The sequence below is a fragment of the Neovison vison genome, chromosome 11, assembly GCF_020171115.1.
Source record: "Neovison vison isolate M4711 chromosome 11, ASM_NN_V1, whole genome shotgun sequence".
Classification (NCBI taxonomy): Eukaryota; Metazoa; Chordata; class Mammalia; order Carnivora; family Mustelidae; genus Neogale; species Neogale vison.
The window spans coordinates 69,884,191-69,903,834 of NC_058101.1; the positions used below are offsets into that span (position 1 = coordinate 69,884,191).

General features: G+C 38.1%; 1 protein-coding gene across 5 annotated transcripts in view; it reads left to right on the forward strand.

Annotated features, from left to right (window-relative positions):
- Positions 1-19,644, forward strand: part of INPP4B (inositol polyphosphate-4-phosphatase type II B) — an 830,572-nt gene that overhangs the window by 492,252 nt on the left and 318,676 nt on the right. For all 5 annotated transcript variants that reach the window (XM_044268013.1, XM_044268017.1, XM_044268010.1 and 2 more), the window contains exons 6-7: positions 813-931; positions 2,987-3,103. In XM_044268013.1, the coding sequence (XP_044123948.1) occupies positions 813-931; positions 2,987-3,103 (236 nt within the window). The remainder of the gene's footprint in view (positions 1-812; positions 932-2,986; positions 3,104-19,644) is intronic.

Consider the following 19,644-nt stretch of genomic DNA (forward strand, 5'->3'; position numbering starts at 1 on the left):
TTTCAAAGCCAGGGAGAAGGGACACTGGATATGCTGCAAAGAAATACATTTTGGGATTTCCGCCCTGAATTGTGGGAATGATTGTGGAAGGAGAAAATATTCAAGGAAATATGGTATGGTGCTGAGCTTCTGTAATATGAGCCTGGTGTCTCAAAGGAAAGTTCTTACATTTGTGGCCCCTGGGCAAGAATTAACCCATCCTTATTCCACATTTCTCCCTCCCAGACTTGGCTAGAATCCCAGACAGAGGGCGTTTCTAACCCCTCCTCTGCCTCCTCTGCCGCTTGCCTGCAGCTTATGTGCAGCTTTGGTGGGGTAGGGACTCTCCCCAGTTTTCTGTTGCTGTGTTTTGATCATATCCAGTAGATCGCTAGAGCCAAGACAGGGTGCACTGGTACATTTGAACTATTCCCACCAGTGTCAGTAAGGAACAGCATAAAGTTTCCTGGATGTAGCGCAACTCAGCTTACTTTGTCTGGGAGTGTGAATTAAAGCCCAGGGTTTCATGACTAATTAACGTCGCTCAAGTCCCAGAGCTGTGTGTGGAGTCACACGTCAGACCTGGCATCCCAGGGCGGTGCAGACTAGCAGGAGCGGCAACCGTGGTCAGTGGAAATGGACTCTCAGCTCTGCAGCACGTGACTTCCTATTTCTGTAAGGTACTTCCAAGGGACTTCCTCTGTAAAAATCAGCCTGAGTCCCAGGAGATTTCATTCAGCGCCGTCGCTAAGTTTACTTCCAGCTCCGCACAGAAGTTTTCCCTGAGACACGGTGCTAGTTTCTTTTCTCTCTCTCTGCTCTGTCATTGCCAGCGTGCAAGGATCTGGTGGCCCCCGTTCGTGATCGGAAGCTGAACACACTGGTGCAGATCTCAGTCATCCACCCCGCGGAGCAGGGTCTGACAAGATACTCGAGCACGGAAATTGTGGAGGTGAGTGAGCGTGCTGGGTGTCTGCCTTCCTCTGCCGCACTGTAGCCTTCTCAGCCTCTCTCGGACTCGGAGCAAACAGCTGAAGTTAGTCAGTCCGTGGCCTGCAGCTGTGCTATGTTCCTGTCCTCGGTTATTTAGAAAAGCATACCTGAGGTTATGAAGCATTGCTAACTTACCAGAATAAACAGATGAGAGAAAAGCTTGCCTTTTTCATAGACTTTCTTTTTCTTTAGTAAGGAGAAAAAAAAATCTCACTTTGGATCCTTAAATCACCAAGTAGATGGGGGGGGGGGGTAAAAAAAAATATATATATATATATATATATATATATATATATATATATAAAATGTAATGAATACTTAATTTGGGAGGGCTAAAAGAGAGTCATAAAGTACCCCCAGAGAAGTTAAGTGTTCTTGTACTTTTCATTTTTTCCTGTGTTCTTCAGTCTGCTGATGGAAACTTTATATTATTTGCTATTTGTGTGTGTCTTTTTAATGTACCATGTTTTTCAAAGAAAGGTAGATGATTAATTTGAGAAATTGGAATGTTTCTAGCTGAAGGGTGTAAATATTACTCATCAGATGAGAGATTTCCTATTTACATTTATTGTTACTAATATAACATTCAATATGTGTTGGGAGGAAACTTGTGATTGTATTGGATCAGATTCAAAAGAGGAAGTGTTTCCCTTTTGATTATTTTGTTCTCATTACACTTATTTCACGAACTTAGTGAATGAGAAATACTGGAACATCTGGGACTACAGAAAGTGTGCTTCAAACTCCTTAGCTCTGCTTGCTTTTTTTCAGACTTGTAAGCCCTGTCTGTTTTGACCAAGGAGTTTCTCTGTAAGGAGCGAAGTAGCTTGCCCCAGACTGGGTTTGCTCAGTGCCAGCCTGTGCCTGGCTGCCGGAATAAATGATTCAGACTGAACTCGACTCATTTCTCTAATGGGAATGACCCAGTTCCTGCATGTAGCCTTGAATATGACCTTTGGAAACTTTAGGTTCCAATGCTGGTATAATTTGTAGCTAATGCTGTAGTTGAATTAACAAAAATATTCTCATTCATACCGTGGAAACTTGACTAAAATTGTAAAATTGTTCATTTCTATGAAAAAATATTTAAATATTGTTCCAGTTTCATTATTCTTAAAATATATGTATATTGTCAAAACTTAAAAGAAGTGATTTTGACACATTTCAGTTGTTTATGTTTGAACACACATAGCTGTTTTGGGCTGTTTTATTGACTGTCTTTTTCCAAAGTGTCTAACACAGAGCTGAACAAGAAGTATTTGTTGAGGAAAAGGAGAAAGAATGAATGACTAAATAAATAACTCGGGCTTTCAAAAACTCATAGACACTTGGTTTACTAAATTCTAGCAAACATCTCAGTGATATTTGGCAATATAGATGTAAAATTTAATGTTGGATGTCAGCTTTCTCAAAATTAATTCTGAGGCATGGAAATATCCAGGGCACTGCATCCTATGTTAGTAATTTCATAGGCCCAAATCCATCATATTTAGTTTCTTTCATTAGTTTTCAGATCGGTCTGAGAAAAAACACAGCTGAACATCTAAAAACAAATGGACATTATCAGAGCAAGGCTTTCAACTGAATCATTACAGAAAGGAAGTAAATGGTAGTTTATGAGAAAATAGCTTCATTTTAATTTGATCAGTCAATATCTTAGCTTATTTGCATGGATTTCAGGTCAAATCCATTAAATCTATTCTAAATGGACTGACAACTGACCTTAAGGAAGGATTCTGCATATAATGAAAATAAATTGTTTTTCCAGACTGTTAGCAGCGCGGACACTGATGCCGTGCCATTTACTATCGATAGCTCTATCAGAGTTTGGGCTCTGGGCCTTGCTGTCACCCATGAGCATCAGTTGGCGATTCAGATCTCTCTTCCAATAGGGCTATTTCCTAGAAAAACAGACAGTCTCAGACACACTTGCTGTGTTCTCATGTGTCCCTGCATGCTGCCGACTGCAGTTGCTACTTTATGGAATCAAAGTTGTCTGCTTGTGCTGTTGCAGGGAACAAGAGACCCACTGTTTTTGACTGGTGTCACATTCCCATCTGAGTATCCCATCTATGAGGAGACCAAAATAAAGCTAACAGTCTATGATGTCAAGGATAAATCTCATGACACTGTAAGTACTGTACTTATTTCTTTTTCAGGGGGCAGTGGGAGAAGGAGTTAGGCTTTTCCAAACTATTGGGTTTGGTTGGATATAACTGGCATTTTTCAAAGAGGGCATTTATACTCTGTTTATGCTTGTCTTATGTTTATATTTTAATCAGGATCCCCCCCACCCCGCATCCTTCCACGCCCAATTCATTGGGCTTAGTGCCAAATTGGCAACTGGTTAGGACCAAAAGCTTTCAGAAGAGATTTTTCTCTTTCTCAGGAAGGCTGGCTTGATGTCTTAGTTGATCTTTCTGCTGTTGTTCTAAGGAGTTGTTGAAGGAGTCGTAGTGTAGGCATGAGGCAAGGACAAGAGATGAAATTTTCATACTGTTTTAAAACTTTCTGGATACTGTAATTATTCTACAACAGGAGATTGACAAACTGCTCTCTTTGGACAGTTTATTCCTGGACAATATTGTGTAGAGAGACACTCCCTCTGTTTTCCTGAAGTTGTTCCTGGCACCAAAGCAAACAGAGGGGCTAACGAGAAACACTAGGCACACGTTTTAATTGGCCTCCTTGCGTGGAGGTTATGTAAAGCCCCCGTGTTCTTTCGTCCTAAATTCTTCGGTCTTCCTGCAGTGTCTGACTTTTCTTCCACCTGAATCAGACTGCCTGGTTAGACAGTCAAGCCATTCTTCAAATTCCTGGACAGAAGATAATGCTCTTGGGTAGGTGCTGAAAAGGGAATGGCTTCAAAGGGGCCCTCTCCTTTAAATTTCTCCTGTCCCGGTGAAGCTCTGTCGGTTTCAAGGCAGGAGAGCCATGGCAGTGTTGACAATCCATAGGAAGCACATGTCAGGGAACGCTCTGAAGGCCGAGAGGCCTTTAGTTTCCAGCAGAGTTCCTGTTAAGGCTAAGAGGTCCTGCTGGACATAGAGAATCACCCATACCTTGTCTGGGGAAAATGTCATTTTAAATTCTGCCCTCATGTAGGTTATGGTTCAAATAGGTAGTGGGAGGAGCTGATGCAGCCGTGCAGGGGACTAGTAAGCAGAGAAATGATTAGATGATGAGAGCCGTGGCATTTTCTGTTCCTCCAAGCACACGATCAGATTCAGTTACCCCAGCAGTCCCAAGGCATAGTTGGGGGTAGACTATGGCAAGGGCAGAGGTCTTGCCAGAAATGAATGTTACAGAAATGGATGTTACAGAAATGAATGTTTCTCCTGAACTCTTGAGTTTGTGAAGTCCTTAGAAACATGAGAGAAATATTAGATATCTAAGATATTTCTATTCCCTTTACTCTCCCTCATTTAAAATGTGTGTGGATGTTAATGCTTTACGGATAGATAATTAGCTTACTCATTAATTATGCTTCTTGTTGGCTTCTATTCTGGAAGCTAATTATTTAAGGTCTTTTAAAGACTTCCTTCCTTGATCAGAGGTGTCATCACATAAAAGAATTGGATGAACTGGATCCCTGCTATGATATAAGACTGTGAAATGTGAACATACTTAAGAAATGCAACCAGCTTTCACTTACTAAGAGCTGTTAATTAAGGCATAACCTCTTCCTCAAAATAACTAACAATTAGCCCCAGTGATGGAAGTGTAAATAGAAATACAGTTTATTAATATGCTAATAGTACTCATGGACATACAGTCTTTATCCTGGCCCTTGTTCTTTGACTTCTTAAGATTTTCTTTGGGTTGGGGGTGGGCAGGGGGGGGACGCAGGAAGTGGTCTTCAAGTACAGTTTATAATTGTGAGCACTTAACAACCTAAAAAATTTCAGATCATATCACTTTTAAAAAGGCCTAAGAAATGAGAATATGCATATGGGTTTTAGAAAATTAGTAAATTTTCTGCATGTATTTAAAAGTAGTTTAAATATTTGATCCTAACAAATTATTGATCATGTTAGGCTGACCCAGAACAATGAGATTTTCTACTGACTAAAAACTAATGAGTTGAGTCAGATGACTAAGTTGCTTGCCCGTTCCTATTGAATTTATCATTACTTGGAATTCATCAGTCAAATAAATGTGTTACTTTGCCATTTCATATCCATTAAAATACCTATTAATATTAGATATTTTTAAAGAGAAATGATAACCTTTCGTCTATGCCCTTGATACAGCCATCATGTAACTGGTTGTTCTTGTATGCTTCTAAACATTAGACCCAAGATTGATTATCTCACTGAGTAACTTCAGCAAATATGCAATTCATCATTGTAACCAATGAGAAGAGTCTGTCCATTCACAAGCATTGTTGTTTCCTCCTCCCACATCCTTCATCCTCCTGCTTCACCGCAGGAGGTCTTACACTGTGGCAGGTGGATAGATAATGCTTGGCAGGTGGGGAGGTGGGGTATGGTGGATGACAGGGTCATTATTAAAATCAGAGTGACCTTTTTACTATTTTCCTCTTTGTGAGGAAACTTTTCTCAGAATGGGCAGCTCTCCTATCCAGCTGTTTGGGTAGGGACTTTAACTTGAAATTGAAGCCTATGGCTAGGATAGGAGAGCCCAAGTTCAAACAGTGAAGTGTTCAAACAGTATATATCTTCTGGATATATACTGAAGTTAATTGCTCTATTTTAAACTTCCTGGAAACTGAAACAACATAGACACAATCAGCCCTAGGGAATCAAGCTGGGACTTTCAGAAAAAACTCAGAAGAGGGTGAAATTTACATAGGAAAAGAACATCAAATTTTGTCTTTTTTCCTTCCTTCCCATGTAACTTGTGTTTTGGAAGATACTGAACAAGACTCAACACCACACTGAGGATAGCCATCTGCTAACATATAATTAGGTCACAAAGTTGGCTTTGCTCACGATAGAAGTTTGAATTTCTATGTATTTTGCAGAAGTTCACATTGCTATATTTGTTTAGATTTTAGAGGAAATAAATGTTTGCTCCAACCCCAACTTGTTAGATGTCTAGTTTATAGGACAGAGTCCTGGGTACAGTAAATATGGAACATTTCTCAGGTGAGGATATATGTCCTAGGATATTTTTTACTGCTAGTTACTAGCAATTTTCCATTTGTACCTTTCAGAAAAAAATGATCTTATCAAGATTGGATGTAAATTTATTATACTGTGTGAGTTATATGTCCAAGGAAGCTAATCTATAGCACAATTCCTTACACAGAAGTGTCTAGTTAAGTTTTTTGTGTTTCTCTATGGTAAAGAAAATGATTTACATTTAGTATACTTTGACTCTGTTTGATTTTCTACACTAACTTCTTAGAAGATTAGGTCTAATTATATTCATTGAGATACAAATTCTGTAAGCCTGTCTTCTCCTTGTAGAAGATATAGAGCAGCTGGTAAGAAAAAGAAATTGATAAAATTGATCACTAAGAACATGCCAAGCGCTGTGTTTAATATGTTACACATGGTTTCTTCTCTAATCTCCAAAAAATTCTTTGAGGGAAGTATTACCTTGCCCATTTTAAAGACGAAAAATTAGAGATTCTTAAAACTTCAGTAGGCCAAGGCAAAGATCCTTCCTTCTCTGCAGGATACATATGTTCTTAGGGTTACCCTCATTTCCACTTCCACACGATGGCATTTTGACTTCAGCTGATGCTTTAAAAGCATTCTTCAGTTGGATCTTCAAAATTGATTCATTGAGGGAAAAAATGTCAGTATGCCAGTGTAGGGGAAAAAATATATATCCACAATGTCTAAGCATTAGACATTGCTTTTGATTACCTGGCCCTTTCCTGTTGTATATACTGCATGGTCCTCTCAGCTTGCTAGCTCAGTTTGCCTTTTGTAATGCTCTGGTCTCCATTGTAACATAGTTTGTAAGAGGAGTTATCAATTCCTTACAGAAGTAGTTGAGGATTCTAAAATGCTGCTGCCCTCCACAAATAATTTCACTTCCTGTTTTATCTGTTGATGAATGGTATATATTTACAAAGAGCATGTTTATATTTTATTGAGGATTAATTTATATATAACAAAATGGATAAATCTAAATAAACTTCAGTTCAATGAGTTTGATAGTTGCATGGGGCCACATAACCTCTACCCAATGTAAGATATAAAATATTTCCATTATTCCAGAAAGTTCCTTTGTGCCCCATTCTTGTCAATAGCCACTCGACATACTCTGAGGCAACCGCTTTTCCATATATACCAGCTGGATTCGTTTTGCTTGTTGAAATTTAAGTGAATAAAATCATATAATATGTGTTCTCTTGTGCCTATTAAACATATATTTTTTGGGTTCATATATGTTGCTAAATGGAATTGTTACAGAATAGTATTATGTTGTCGTGATACCACAATTTATTCATTCTCTTATTTACTTTTCTCTACATTTAATTACTTTTACTTTTGACAACAATGAGCAAGTGTCTATAAACATTCCTGTACAAGTATTCGTGTAGATATTTGTTTTTATTTTGAGAGGTAAACACTGAGGAGTTAAAATTGTTAAGTCATAGGGCAGATGCATGTTTAACTTTTCTAGGATCTGCCAACTGTTCTTCAAAGTTATTGTATAACTTTATTCTACTCTTCTGTGTGAAAGTTGTGTTAACTTCACCAATGATGATAATGTCAGTCTTCACTTAGTATTCTCGTGGGTATGAAGTGGTTATCTTATTGGGTCTTAATTTGCATTTTCTTGATGACTAATTCTGTTAAGCACCTTTTCTTATGCTTATTTGCCATTCATCTGTGGGGTTTTTTTTTTTTGTTTGTTTTTGGTTTTTTTAAGATTTTACTTATTTGTAAAATAAGTAAAGAGAGAGAAAATGACAGAAGGAAGGGCAGAGGGACAAGTAGATTTCCCACTGAGCAAGGAGCCAGAAGCAGGACTTGATCCCAGGACCCTGAGATCATGACCTGAGCTAAAGTCAGATGCTTGCTTAATTGACTGAGCCACCCAGGAATCCCTCTTTTTTTTTCAAATGACATTTCTGCTCAAGACTTTTCCCTTTTTAAAAAGTGAGGTTTTTTTTTTAATTGTTAATTTAAAGGAACTTTTCATATATGTGGATGCAAGTGCTTTTATAAATATATGTGTTACCAAAAAAAGGGGGGGATATATGTGTTACAAGTCCCCTCTCCTCTCTTTGGCTTGTCTTATAATTTCCTTAATGATGTATTTTGACTTTAAATTCTGAGTACAGTTTATCAATCTTTTCATTAGTGCTTTTTGTGCCTCCAAAGATCATTATGTCTTAGGTCATGAGACTATTCTCCATGGTCTTTCCTCAGAGTGCTTTATTGTTCCAGCCTTTACATTTATGAATGAGATAGGAATCAAAGTTATTTTCCCCTATGTAGATATCAAGTTATTGCAGCACCATTTGTCAAAAATACTTTTTTCTTCACTAAATTTAGTGGGTACTTCGACTAGAAATTCAATTGTCTACTGATAGATGTAGGTCTACTTCTTGATGATCTGTTCTATTCCATTGATCATTTTGTCTAGCTTCATGACGTAAAATGACTATTGTAGCTTTATAGTAAGTCCTGAAATCAGGTAATTTAAGTCCTCTATCTTTGTCAGCTTTGTTCTTTTTATCAAAGTTTTTGTTTTTGTTTTGCCTCTGAGAGCCTTAGTTTTTCCATATAAATTTGAGAATAGCTTGTCAACTTTTTCAAAACAACTGTTGGGATTTTGAATCTGTAAATTACTTGGGAGGGAATGGATATCTTAACAATATTGAGTCTGTTGATGTGTAAGAATGGTAGGCATATCATTCCATTTATATAGGTATTTAAATTTTATTAGCCATATATTTGTGTTCAGATCATTTGTGTGTGGTCATAATACATTTTAAGACTTATGTATTTTTTATAGTTTCTCATGCTAATGTTCAAGGTATTTTTAAAAATATGGTTTTAAACTCCTGTTGTCATTAAAGCTGATCTTAACGGTAGGCTTTTCATAGATGTCTTTTATCAGATTGAGGGATTTCCCTCTATCCCCAATTTCCTGTGAATTTCTATCAAGAATAGTTTTGAATTTAGTCAAGTGACTTTTTTTGGTATATACTGAGATGCTCAAATGTTTTTCTTATTTATTCTGTTAATGTAATGAATTATATTAATTGTCTATATAAGTTAAAACAGCCTTGGATTCCCCTAGCAATATTTTCGTTTTGTAGCAGTCTCACCTCTTTTTCAAGCTTCAGCCTAGTGTGTGTGTGTTGGGGGGAGGGGGAATCAACCTCTGCTCTTCTGCCTCACATTGGAGAAAGCCCTGTGCAGCGCATTGGTGAATCTCTCAGATCTCCTGCATACTGAAATATACTCCTTCAGTATGTGACTTTCAGTGGAAAGGAGTAGGTGGTTGGGCAAGACCCATGCTATGCCTAGGGCTCCGCAGGATTCACATCTCTCATGCCAGGTAACGTGCTCATTAAGTTTATTGCAAATCCAGCTGGTGTCTGTGGAATATCGTCTTCCCCCTGCTACTCAGCCAGGAATAATACAGGGCCATAGGCATTTCTTCCTCCAAGAAGGGTCTGTCATTCCCTGGATTGCATTTTATTTTGGTTTATTTACACCCTCAGTTTTCTGATGGGTTTAGCAAAAACTGATTTGGTAGTGTATTTGACTTCCTAGTGTTCCTATAGGGGTGACGGTCTCTCTTGCAAGTTTTTGCGTCTTAACTAGAAGCGGAAGTACTACAAATTTAAGCTCTTTCCTTTAGCACTTATCCTACTCTCTGTATATTTGCATTTCCATCTCTACCTTTTTCCCTCCTCTGTTGTTCACATATCAAGTACATTACACTCCATGCTACCCTTTACATCGGTTTTCCTTTCTCTCTTACTCCTGTTTTCTCTCTGTGCTACTGTCTGCATTTGCACAGTACTCCTTCTGTATCAACTGTAGAGGGATTTGTTTGGTTTTTGTTTTTGTTTGAGCTCCCACCATAGAGGAAAGAGTATTCAATACCTCCTTACTTTCCATTAGAAAATAATGATGTTGGCATGGAGAAAGACTGGCTATTTGAGAGTGAAATAAGAAAACAAATTGACTCATGAAGTAAAGTATGTTTCTTAAAAAAAATCTTTGGCCTTCGCAGAGTGGCTATTTGACTATAAAGGGCCCACATCCTTATTTCATGTAGATCAGCAGAACTGTGTTTTGAGTATTTTCACACTTGGCTATCTACAAATGTGTGAGTTGTAGAAACATTGTTTAACCTAGTTGAAAACAACAACAACACAATAATACCTAGAATTAATTTGCCTTTTTCCAATTAAAATAGAAATGATGACGTAGGGCCACTTTCCATTCTCTTTTCAAAGCTGGGACACTTAATTAATGTTAATCACAACATAGAGAAACATAATTTACCCTGTGTTTCTTTATGGACTTTTATTCGACTGAGTCCTACTTCCTTTGAATATTCAAGAATGGCTTTTTTTTTTTTCCAATTTATTTATTTTCAGAAAAACATTATTCATTATTTTTTCACCACACCCAGTGCTCCATGCAAGCTGTGCCCTCTATAATACCCACCACCTGGTACCCCAACCTCCCACCCCCCCGCCACTTCAAACCCCTCAGATTGTTTTTCAGAGTCCATAGTCTCTCATGGTTCACCTCCCCTTCCAATTTACCCAAATTCCCTACTCCTCTCAAAGAATGGCTTTTAAGTTTTTACTCTTGTAAGTTTTTGAGCATGAGCTATCACTGGAAAGAGTGGTTGGGGGAGTTGCCAGGTAATTCTTGTTTGAGTGCATTGAGTCCACAAACTGGAAGTTAGTCATGTCTATATAAATCTTATTTGATGGGTGTTGCCCAGAAGTTTTAGGAAGCTCTCTAATGTCTCATCATAAGAGAGTGAAAATTTAGGCAGTTAGGTTTCATCTAAGAATACAACTTACAACATAGGGAGCACTTTAATACCCAAATCTGACGAGTGTTTTTTTTTTTTTTTAAAGCAAGAACCAAATTTCAATTAAAAACAAAGGTACATAGATTATTGAAATAGCATTCAGTAGAGTTCATCTGTGTGGAAAGAGAAAAATATAATTAAAAAACTAAAATGGTTCAATATCAATATATCTATCAACAAAATCCATCTAGGCACCTGGGTGGCTCGGTTGTTAAGCATCTGCCTTTGTCTCAGGTCGTGGTCCCAGGGTCTTGAGATCGAGTCCTGCATTGGGCTCCCTGCTCAGCAGGAAGCCTGCTTCTCCATGTCCCACTTGCCCTGCTTGTGTTCCCTCTCTTGCTGTGTATCTCTCTGTCAAATAAATGAATAAAATCTTTTAAAAAAAGATCCATTTTATTAATAACTTAAGGAGAAAACTCATTTGATTCTGTTAATGGATGCTAAAGATGAATTTAATAAATCTAGTGGCCACATCTAATAAAAAAAGAAATAGATTATATTATAGAAATATAAAAATCTATCCTGATAAGATAATATAAATGTTCTAAACAATGCAATGGTAAAGTCATTTCAACTAAACACCAAATTAACCACTCTCAACATTATCATTCAACATTTTCTTGGAGACAGTAGAAAATACAGTGAGAAAATTATATTACTTATATAAAATTTGGAAGGTGAAAAGCAAAACTATTTCTCTATTAATATGATTAAAATATATAGAAAGCCCAAGAGACTTTACATAAAGACCAAATATGATTTTATAAGTTGGTTGGTTATAAAAAAAATCAACATATTTAAAAATCAAAAGCTTCCTTCTTTTATAGAAAAAATTACATAGAAAAGTATAAAGTCTTATTGAAGACTATAAAATAAGATCTTTACCAATAGGAAAACTTGTGTTAGAAAAAAATTATAATTAGCATAAAACTGATCTAAACTCAATTTATAAATTTAATATAATTTCAAATAAAATACAAGTATTCTTAAGGAGAAGGATTTGGGGAATTGGATACAATGATCTTAAAATTTACTTTATTAAATCAATATCCAAGGATAGCCAAGGACATTTTTAAAAATAGTAAGATTTACCTGAGCAGGCATCAAAACAAAACATATTGCTACTGCAGTCAAATATGTATGGTTTGATCATAAGAATGAACAAACAGAGAAGTAAGAGAGAATATCACATCCAAGAGCAGATTCTAGGATACATGATAATTAACTCCATGAGATGGTTCAAGTTAGCAGGCGAGAAGGAAGGATTGTTTAATACAAAAAGTATTAGCGGGGCTCCTGGGTGGCTCAGTGGGTTAAGCCTCTGGCTTTGGTTCAGGTCATAATCTCAGGGTCCTGGGATTGAGCCCCACGTTAAAAAATGTTCTTGGAAACATTCTATATTTTCTTGGAAGCACAAAATTAAGATAGCAATGTGATCATCAATTTTTACTCATAAACTGACAAAAAAGTTAAAGACCATTGCTGGCAGGGATGTGGGAAAAAGTGTACTGTCATGCATTGCTGATTTAATGTGAAATTTTATAACTTAAAAAAAAACAATCTGCCAGCATTTATTAAAATGGAAAGTAAGTGTCCATTTTGATTTAGCAATGTTACTCCTGGTTATTAACCTCTTAGAAGTAAAAGACTTGTACTTGAGGATATAGGGAAAAGGATGTTTGCGGATTTCTCAAATAGTGAAAAATTGGAAACAGGGTGAATGCCTATCAGTAGTGGAATGTAGAATGAATAAATTCTGGTGTGTCCAAACCAAGTTTATTAGGAAACCTTAGGAAAAGTGGTCGTAATTAATCGGAGCTCTAAAAGCAGACTTGGAAGGTTCAGGAGGGACTATGAAATTGAAAACAGCAGATGCCAAAAATGGTGTGTAATATAATTCCATTAAAAAAAACCCTAATAATGAAAAATGCCTTTATATACATGTGTGCGTTGGTTTTGTATTTAAGAAATATATAATTGTGGATGACTGTCATGAGTATGTAGAAAATGCAGGAGAACAAAGGCAGTGGATTGGGTGGGGGAGGTAGCGTATGGATAATGGGGGCAGAGGAAAGAAAGAAAAAAGGAGAGCATGAACTAAAATAGTTACAACACAGTCACGTTAATGGATTTTCTGAAAGATTTCCTTATTTTTAATAAAATAAATGTATCTTTCAAAACTGACCGTCATTCCCATTACTTTACACAAAATATATTGTCCTAAGAGGAGTGTCACTTTTGCATCCTGGAGAGTCAATACAGCGGGTCTGTGGGTGGTCCTGGATGAAAGGGAACTGTCATTAACAAGTGGCAGCCTGGAGGAGGACTGGTGGGGACAGGGCAGGGGCTTCAGTGCCTGGGGAGATGGGAAGGACCCACCGTCAGGGATCACCTGTGTGGAATGGAGGAAGCAGCCGAGAACATCACTGAGCCCGGTCAGAGCAGAAGAGGAGGAAAATGGCAATCATCTGTAATACTTGATGAAGCCCCTGGGAACTGCCCGAAACAATTGAGGGGGCACTCAAAGGCGTCTCTAGGACCTGCAGTCTCAGGAGGAAGCACAAGCTTCCCATGCTGCATTAGAGACAGTAAGCTGTACAATGACTTGTGTTCAACGTCAACTTAGGAGTGTTTATCCTTCTACCTGCTAAGATTACTGACCGCTGCAATATGTGAGTCTAACTTGGGCTCTGAGCGGAGTTATTTCTGCTTCAGTTTATTTCTCTCAGTCCTACAGCTTTCAAGTATCCCCCAGTTGCTACCATTTGTTCGGTGTCTCAAGTCTTTAGTGGCTGGCCTGCCCCATCTCGTTCAGGCGGCAGCGCTCTTGGCCCAGCTGATGTGCATGGGGAGGCTTAGTGAACGCCCCATCTGATGGGGGCCACCCCAGAAACAGACCGACCTGGGCACTGAGGACACGTGTCTGGCTTCAGCTTCCCATTCTGTCTTGGTTTTGCAGGGCTGAGATGTGACGTGTTGCCAAAACATTTCTTCTGTTGAGAAAGGAGCAGAAACTAGTGATTTAAAAAAAGTTAGACCTCTTCAGCTAGGAATAGCTTTTAATTACCTTAAGTTTATATATGCGGCCCAGCAGGAACAAAAGGAAATTCTAAAGAAACGTAGGCTTTCCTTAGAGCCATGTGAATGGAATAATTACAACTAAGTTCAGGCTGGTATTTAAATTCACGTGAAAATTATTTTTAAACTTACCAAGAGGAGTCATGTACACCAAGGCAGAAGGTGATGTCACATCCTGGACACTGTTAAGGGACATCTGTTTCTACACCACAAAGATTTTCTTCTCATGTTGCCATGAACCAGGTTACTTAAGTTTCATGGCATTAAGTCAAGCTGTCCTCTAAGATGTGCTCATTGAAGTTGGAGCCAAATGTTAAGGTGGCAGCTGTTCCTTATACCATGTCCTGAGGAATTCGGTGTGTGAATTCAGGCCGTTATTGGTCTTTCATACAAACTGGCGTTGTAGTTTTTAAGCATGATAGAGGAAGCAGCCTTCTGAAGGCACTATGGATATTTGTTTAATCAGATATGGGATCTGTAGGGATATTTACAATTTTAAATATTCTGATATTTTTTAATTGCTATTTTGGTTTTATGAAAAGAACAGTGTGATAGTCATATTAGTGGTTTAAAATGTCTGAAAGCATTTTCCCAAGAGGATCTGTACTGGACATGAATGAGGAATCACCCACCTCAACCTGCAGCCAGCCCCCATTCAGAGCATTTGATATAGTATATGTTATAGCTTTGCTTTTCATTCCTGAATTTAAGTTGAGGTGTAATAAATTGTTCATAGCAGCTCGCTCTGGCCTCAGACTATTTCAGAAACAAATGGAGGCCTCATGACAGAAACTCTAGACAGCTGCATATATATATATATATATATATATATATATATATGTATTTACACATACATATACACAAATTTTGAATATGAATATGTACACTGAATAATACAGGGCTTTAAACATTAAGTAAGGCTTTAAACTTTAAATTCCAGGATCAAGTTCATTTGTTGCCAAAAAAAGGAAAGAAGCCAAAAATATCCTTAAGGCAACGTTAGTATTCAGAGAAATTTTTCTCTCTTTGTAAATGGAAACTTTCCAGTTAATGTAGGTTTGTTGTTTTTTTGTTTTAAAAAAAATTTTTTTTTTTTTTTCTGACAGGAAGAGACTCAGTGAGAGAGAGAATACAAGCAGGGGGAGAGGGACAGGGAGAAGCAGGCTTCCCGCTGAGTAGGGAGCCAGATGTGGGGCTTGATCCCAGGACCCTGGGCCCTTGACCTGGGATGCTTAAGGACTGCACCACCCAGGCGCCCCTGGTTAGTGCAAATTTAAAGGCAGAAGCGTATCTTTCAGATTCTGCTTCAGTGCCTTCTCCATTCTGCTTTCTCTAGCATATATGTACAGTACTGACTTTCCCTGGGCACTAGCTTCCTTGACCTTGAACTTGCAATCTGAAAAAAAGACAATGCCAAACCATAGATGAACTGCAATAAAGTGTAAGACGTGTCTGAAAACCCCATCAGTGGCTATAAAAACAAGATTTCTGAATGCCATTATGGGAAAAATGATGTGCACAGAGTGTTGGAAAGAATTATAGCGAGAACATTTCAAACAGGGCATCAAGAATACAACACTTTAGGGCACCTGAGTGGCTCAGTTGGTTAAACGACTGACTCTTGGTTTGAGCTCAGGTCATGATCTCAGGTTTTAGGATTGAGCCCCGTGGGGGGCTGTACACTCAATAGGGAGTCTGCTTGAGATTCTCCCTCTCCCTCGGCCCCTCCCCACCCCTGCTTGTGCGTTCTCTCTTTCTCTCAAATAAATACATCTTTTTTTTTTTAATATATTGGGGTACCTGGGTGGCTCAGTGGGTTAAGCCTCTGCCTTCGGCCCAGGTCATGATCACAGGGTCCTGGGATCGAGCCCTGCATTAGCCTCTCTGCTCAGAAGGGAGCCTGCTTCCCCCTCTCTCTCTGCCTGCCTCTCTGCCTATTTGCAACCTCTCTGTCAAGTAAATAAATAAAATCTTAAAATATATATGTATATATAACCCTTTGACCCCACAAAGATTCCTTCTCAAATGGGATGCCACACTGAGAGCAAAGAACCGGAAACTCTAATCTCAGATCTGCTACTTAGTCTGCAGCTTTAGATAAGTTACCCATTTGGGGGCTCAGTTTCCCCAGCCATAAAATGATGATAAGTCCTGGTCCATCTGCTATTGGAATGAAAATAGACTAACACACATAAAAGTGCTTTGGAAACAAAAATAGTAGTCGAACTGTAAGTACCATCCTCATTTACTGCAGATATTATTCAGTTATTATTCTTGCCCTCAGGGCATTCTTTCCTGAGGGACATTGATGTATTTCCAAGAGAAGGACTGGTGGTTTCATGGTATCAGTCTCCCCAAGGTTAGCCATGTTTCCAGTGAACTGATTGGTCTGGATATCCCGGTGGTTCTTGTCTGGTGGTTTGTGGCTGGGTACAGAGCCAGTGCTGTGCACCAGCCATGTTTCAGTTTGAACACATCAACAGCAGTAAATAAGAATCTATTTTCTCTGTTGTTATTTTAGCATTTTATTAATTTGGCACTCTGCAGTTTGATACTCCAACTTTCATTTCCTGAGTGAGTGTGTCTTTCCAAAGGGGAGAAAAACTGAAAAAGATGATTACTGCAGAGGCATGCCCATATTTTCCATTGCAGTCATTTTGATACCTGATTCTCTTTCTGACTTAAGAGTTACAAATAGCGGTGCACTGATGGCTCTGTCTTCTGAAACCACTGTAAGAAAGAATACGAGAGAGGAAAAACCCTCTTCTTTAAGATTCACTTTCCAAGTCATACTTATACCTAATGGGCTGACCAGCGAATCACCTTGTCCCTCTTTTTCATTCTTCCAACTCTGAGTCATCATCTGGTTTGATTTTTGAGACATCATTCAAACTGCCTAAAAAGAAAGGCTTATATAGGATTCTTTGACCTTGGATGGAGCAGCAAGTAAAAAGCAGTGAATAAAGAATTCTTTTCCACCTTCCTCACAAACTTACTTCATTTTCCTTCTAACGACATTTGTTAGACAAAAGATTAGCAGAATGTTTCTTATCTAGCCTGACCTCAGGAAATTCATGAATGCTTAACTAGATGAGATTGTTTGAAGAACTTCTGAGGCCACAGCCACCCAAAAATTGTGAAAAAGTTTTTTTTTTTTTAAATAGGGAAATGGTTTAACCATTTAGACTCTCAGAAACATCAAAGATAGAAGGAAAGTTTTGAGTGTTAATTATAAGCATCAGACCAAACTATGAGTGGTGTTCCTAGATGGCAGATTAAAGAAGAGGATGATTTTACTTTATCCTAGCAACACATATCACTTCCTCTTTATAATAGTGCTAATTCTTTTTGGGACATCACAGAAAGTAAAGAACAAATAAATGACATAAAGCCAAGATTACGAAGAATTTGTCCATACCGTATCACATTTGATCTTCCTAGGAATCCTGTTGTGTTACACAGGGCCCTGTTGTGTCAGGGAGCTGGAAAGTAAATTTAAACAATTTGCTGAGGGTCACATTAAAATCACCAGAATCTAAGTCTTCTGCTGTTGAACCCATTGGACTGTAGGAAGTTTCTCAGGAATGATATTAAGGTCCCTAACTCTTCCAGTAAATTAAGTTTGATGATGGCTTTCAATCCATCACTGCTGAGGATAATCACATTTATAAGTGTGGTTAGTGCCTCTTTAAGTAGACCTTCAATAAAGGAAAAAAGGAGAGGTTTGAAGGCACTGTGCGTCCCTGGACTAACTACCTTGGATAATGCATCTTGCTCGTGGTGTAAAATGCCCTGATGGCTTTATGATTGCTTATTTCTATTTGGATAAGCATACCTCAGGTTGCTGTGGAATAGCTATGACCATTTATGATAGTCTCTTTGGTACTTATCTCAGGTTAGCTGGGTTACAGAATGCAAGTCTTCAGTGTTGAAGAACTGGACGTCCAAGAGGAGCTAAGCCATATCGTGTGATGAGATGTTATCCTAGGACGCTGATAATGTCAAGATAAGAATAGACAAGTAAGGGGAAGAGCTATGTATTGTAATGCTGTTTCCTCTAATTAAAAGTTCCCACAGATTATTTGCTATCCTATGTTTAGTTGTGTCACAATTTATTTTTATTCACTTAAATATTTTTATGCTTATTCTGTAAAAAGTTGCATGTATTAAGAAAGATTAAAGAGATGATGAATACATGGGCTTCTTTATATCAATTTGATATTTGTTATGATAAGTTTGACAGATGGGCTATCCATGTGGAAATATCTAAACAAGAGTTTGGAAAAAGTTGCATAGAATTAAGGGAAAATGACAAGATCTATGTTGTCTAGAAGCATCTGCCTAACAGTAGCTTAAATAATTATTCCTTGTTTTTTTTTTTTCCTCTCACAGCAAATGGAAAAGGTGTAGTATATTGGATTCTGTCTCTTTTACATTAGGAGACCAACTCTGATCCAGACTCTTTCTTGGATCTCCTTGACTAGAATTGTATCTTATGGTTTCAGTAATATAGCAAGGGATTCTGATAAAGCAAGCATCTGTTCTTCCAAACTTTTTGTATTGGAATATGCAAGAAAGAGGCAACTGGGAAATGACTTTTGAATTAGGCAAGTAACCACAAGATTTGGAAGAAAGATTTTAAAGGCATCCTTACAGAAGTGATCTTTGAAAAGGAGAGAATCAAGGGAGAAAATGAACAAAGTCAGAAACTTGGGGAATACCAACGTGGAGGAGAGTTGATCTCAGTAAAAAGGTGAAGAGCAGGTGGCTCAGTCATTTGAGCATCCAGCTCTTGGTTTTGGCTTTGGCTCAGGTGATGATCCTGTGGATGGTGGGATCAAGCCCTGCATCCCTGCATTGGGCTCAGCAGGGAGTCTGCTTCAGATTCTCTCCCTCTGCTCCTCCCCAACTTGGATACTCTCCCTCTCTCCCTCTATCTCATAAATAAATAAATCTTAAAATGAAAAGGTGAGAAGTAACCTCTCACCTGTGAGAATGGCTACTGTAAAAACAAATAAATAAACAACAAACAATTAGATAAATTTAAAAAATTAAAAACAAAAACAAAAACAGAAAACAACAGGTGTTATTTCTCCATGGCTAAGATGTGGAGAAATTGGGACACTTGTGCACTCTTGGTAGAAATGAAAAACAGTGAAACTGCTATGGGAAACAGTATGGAGGTTCCTCAAAAAATTGCAAATAGAATTACCATATGATCCAGCAATCCTGTTTCTTGTTTCCAAAATTTTCAAAAAAATTGAAGTCAGGGTCTCAAAGAGATATTTGCATACCCATGTTCCAAGCAGCACCTTTCTTAATAGCCAGGAGGTGAGAGCAAACTAAATGTTTATCAGTGGATGAGAGGATAAACAAAATGAGGCATTTATGTATAATAGAATATCATTCAGCCTGAAAAAGGAAAAAAAAAATCCCATCAAACAGTATAATGGAGAACCTTGACAATATTATGCTACATGACATAAGAAGGTCACAAAAAGGCAAATTCTGTATGAGCCCACATGTGGGAGGTATCTAAAACATTCAAATTCATAGAAACAGGAAGTAGAATAGTGGTTACCAGAGCTGGCAGGA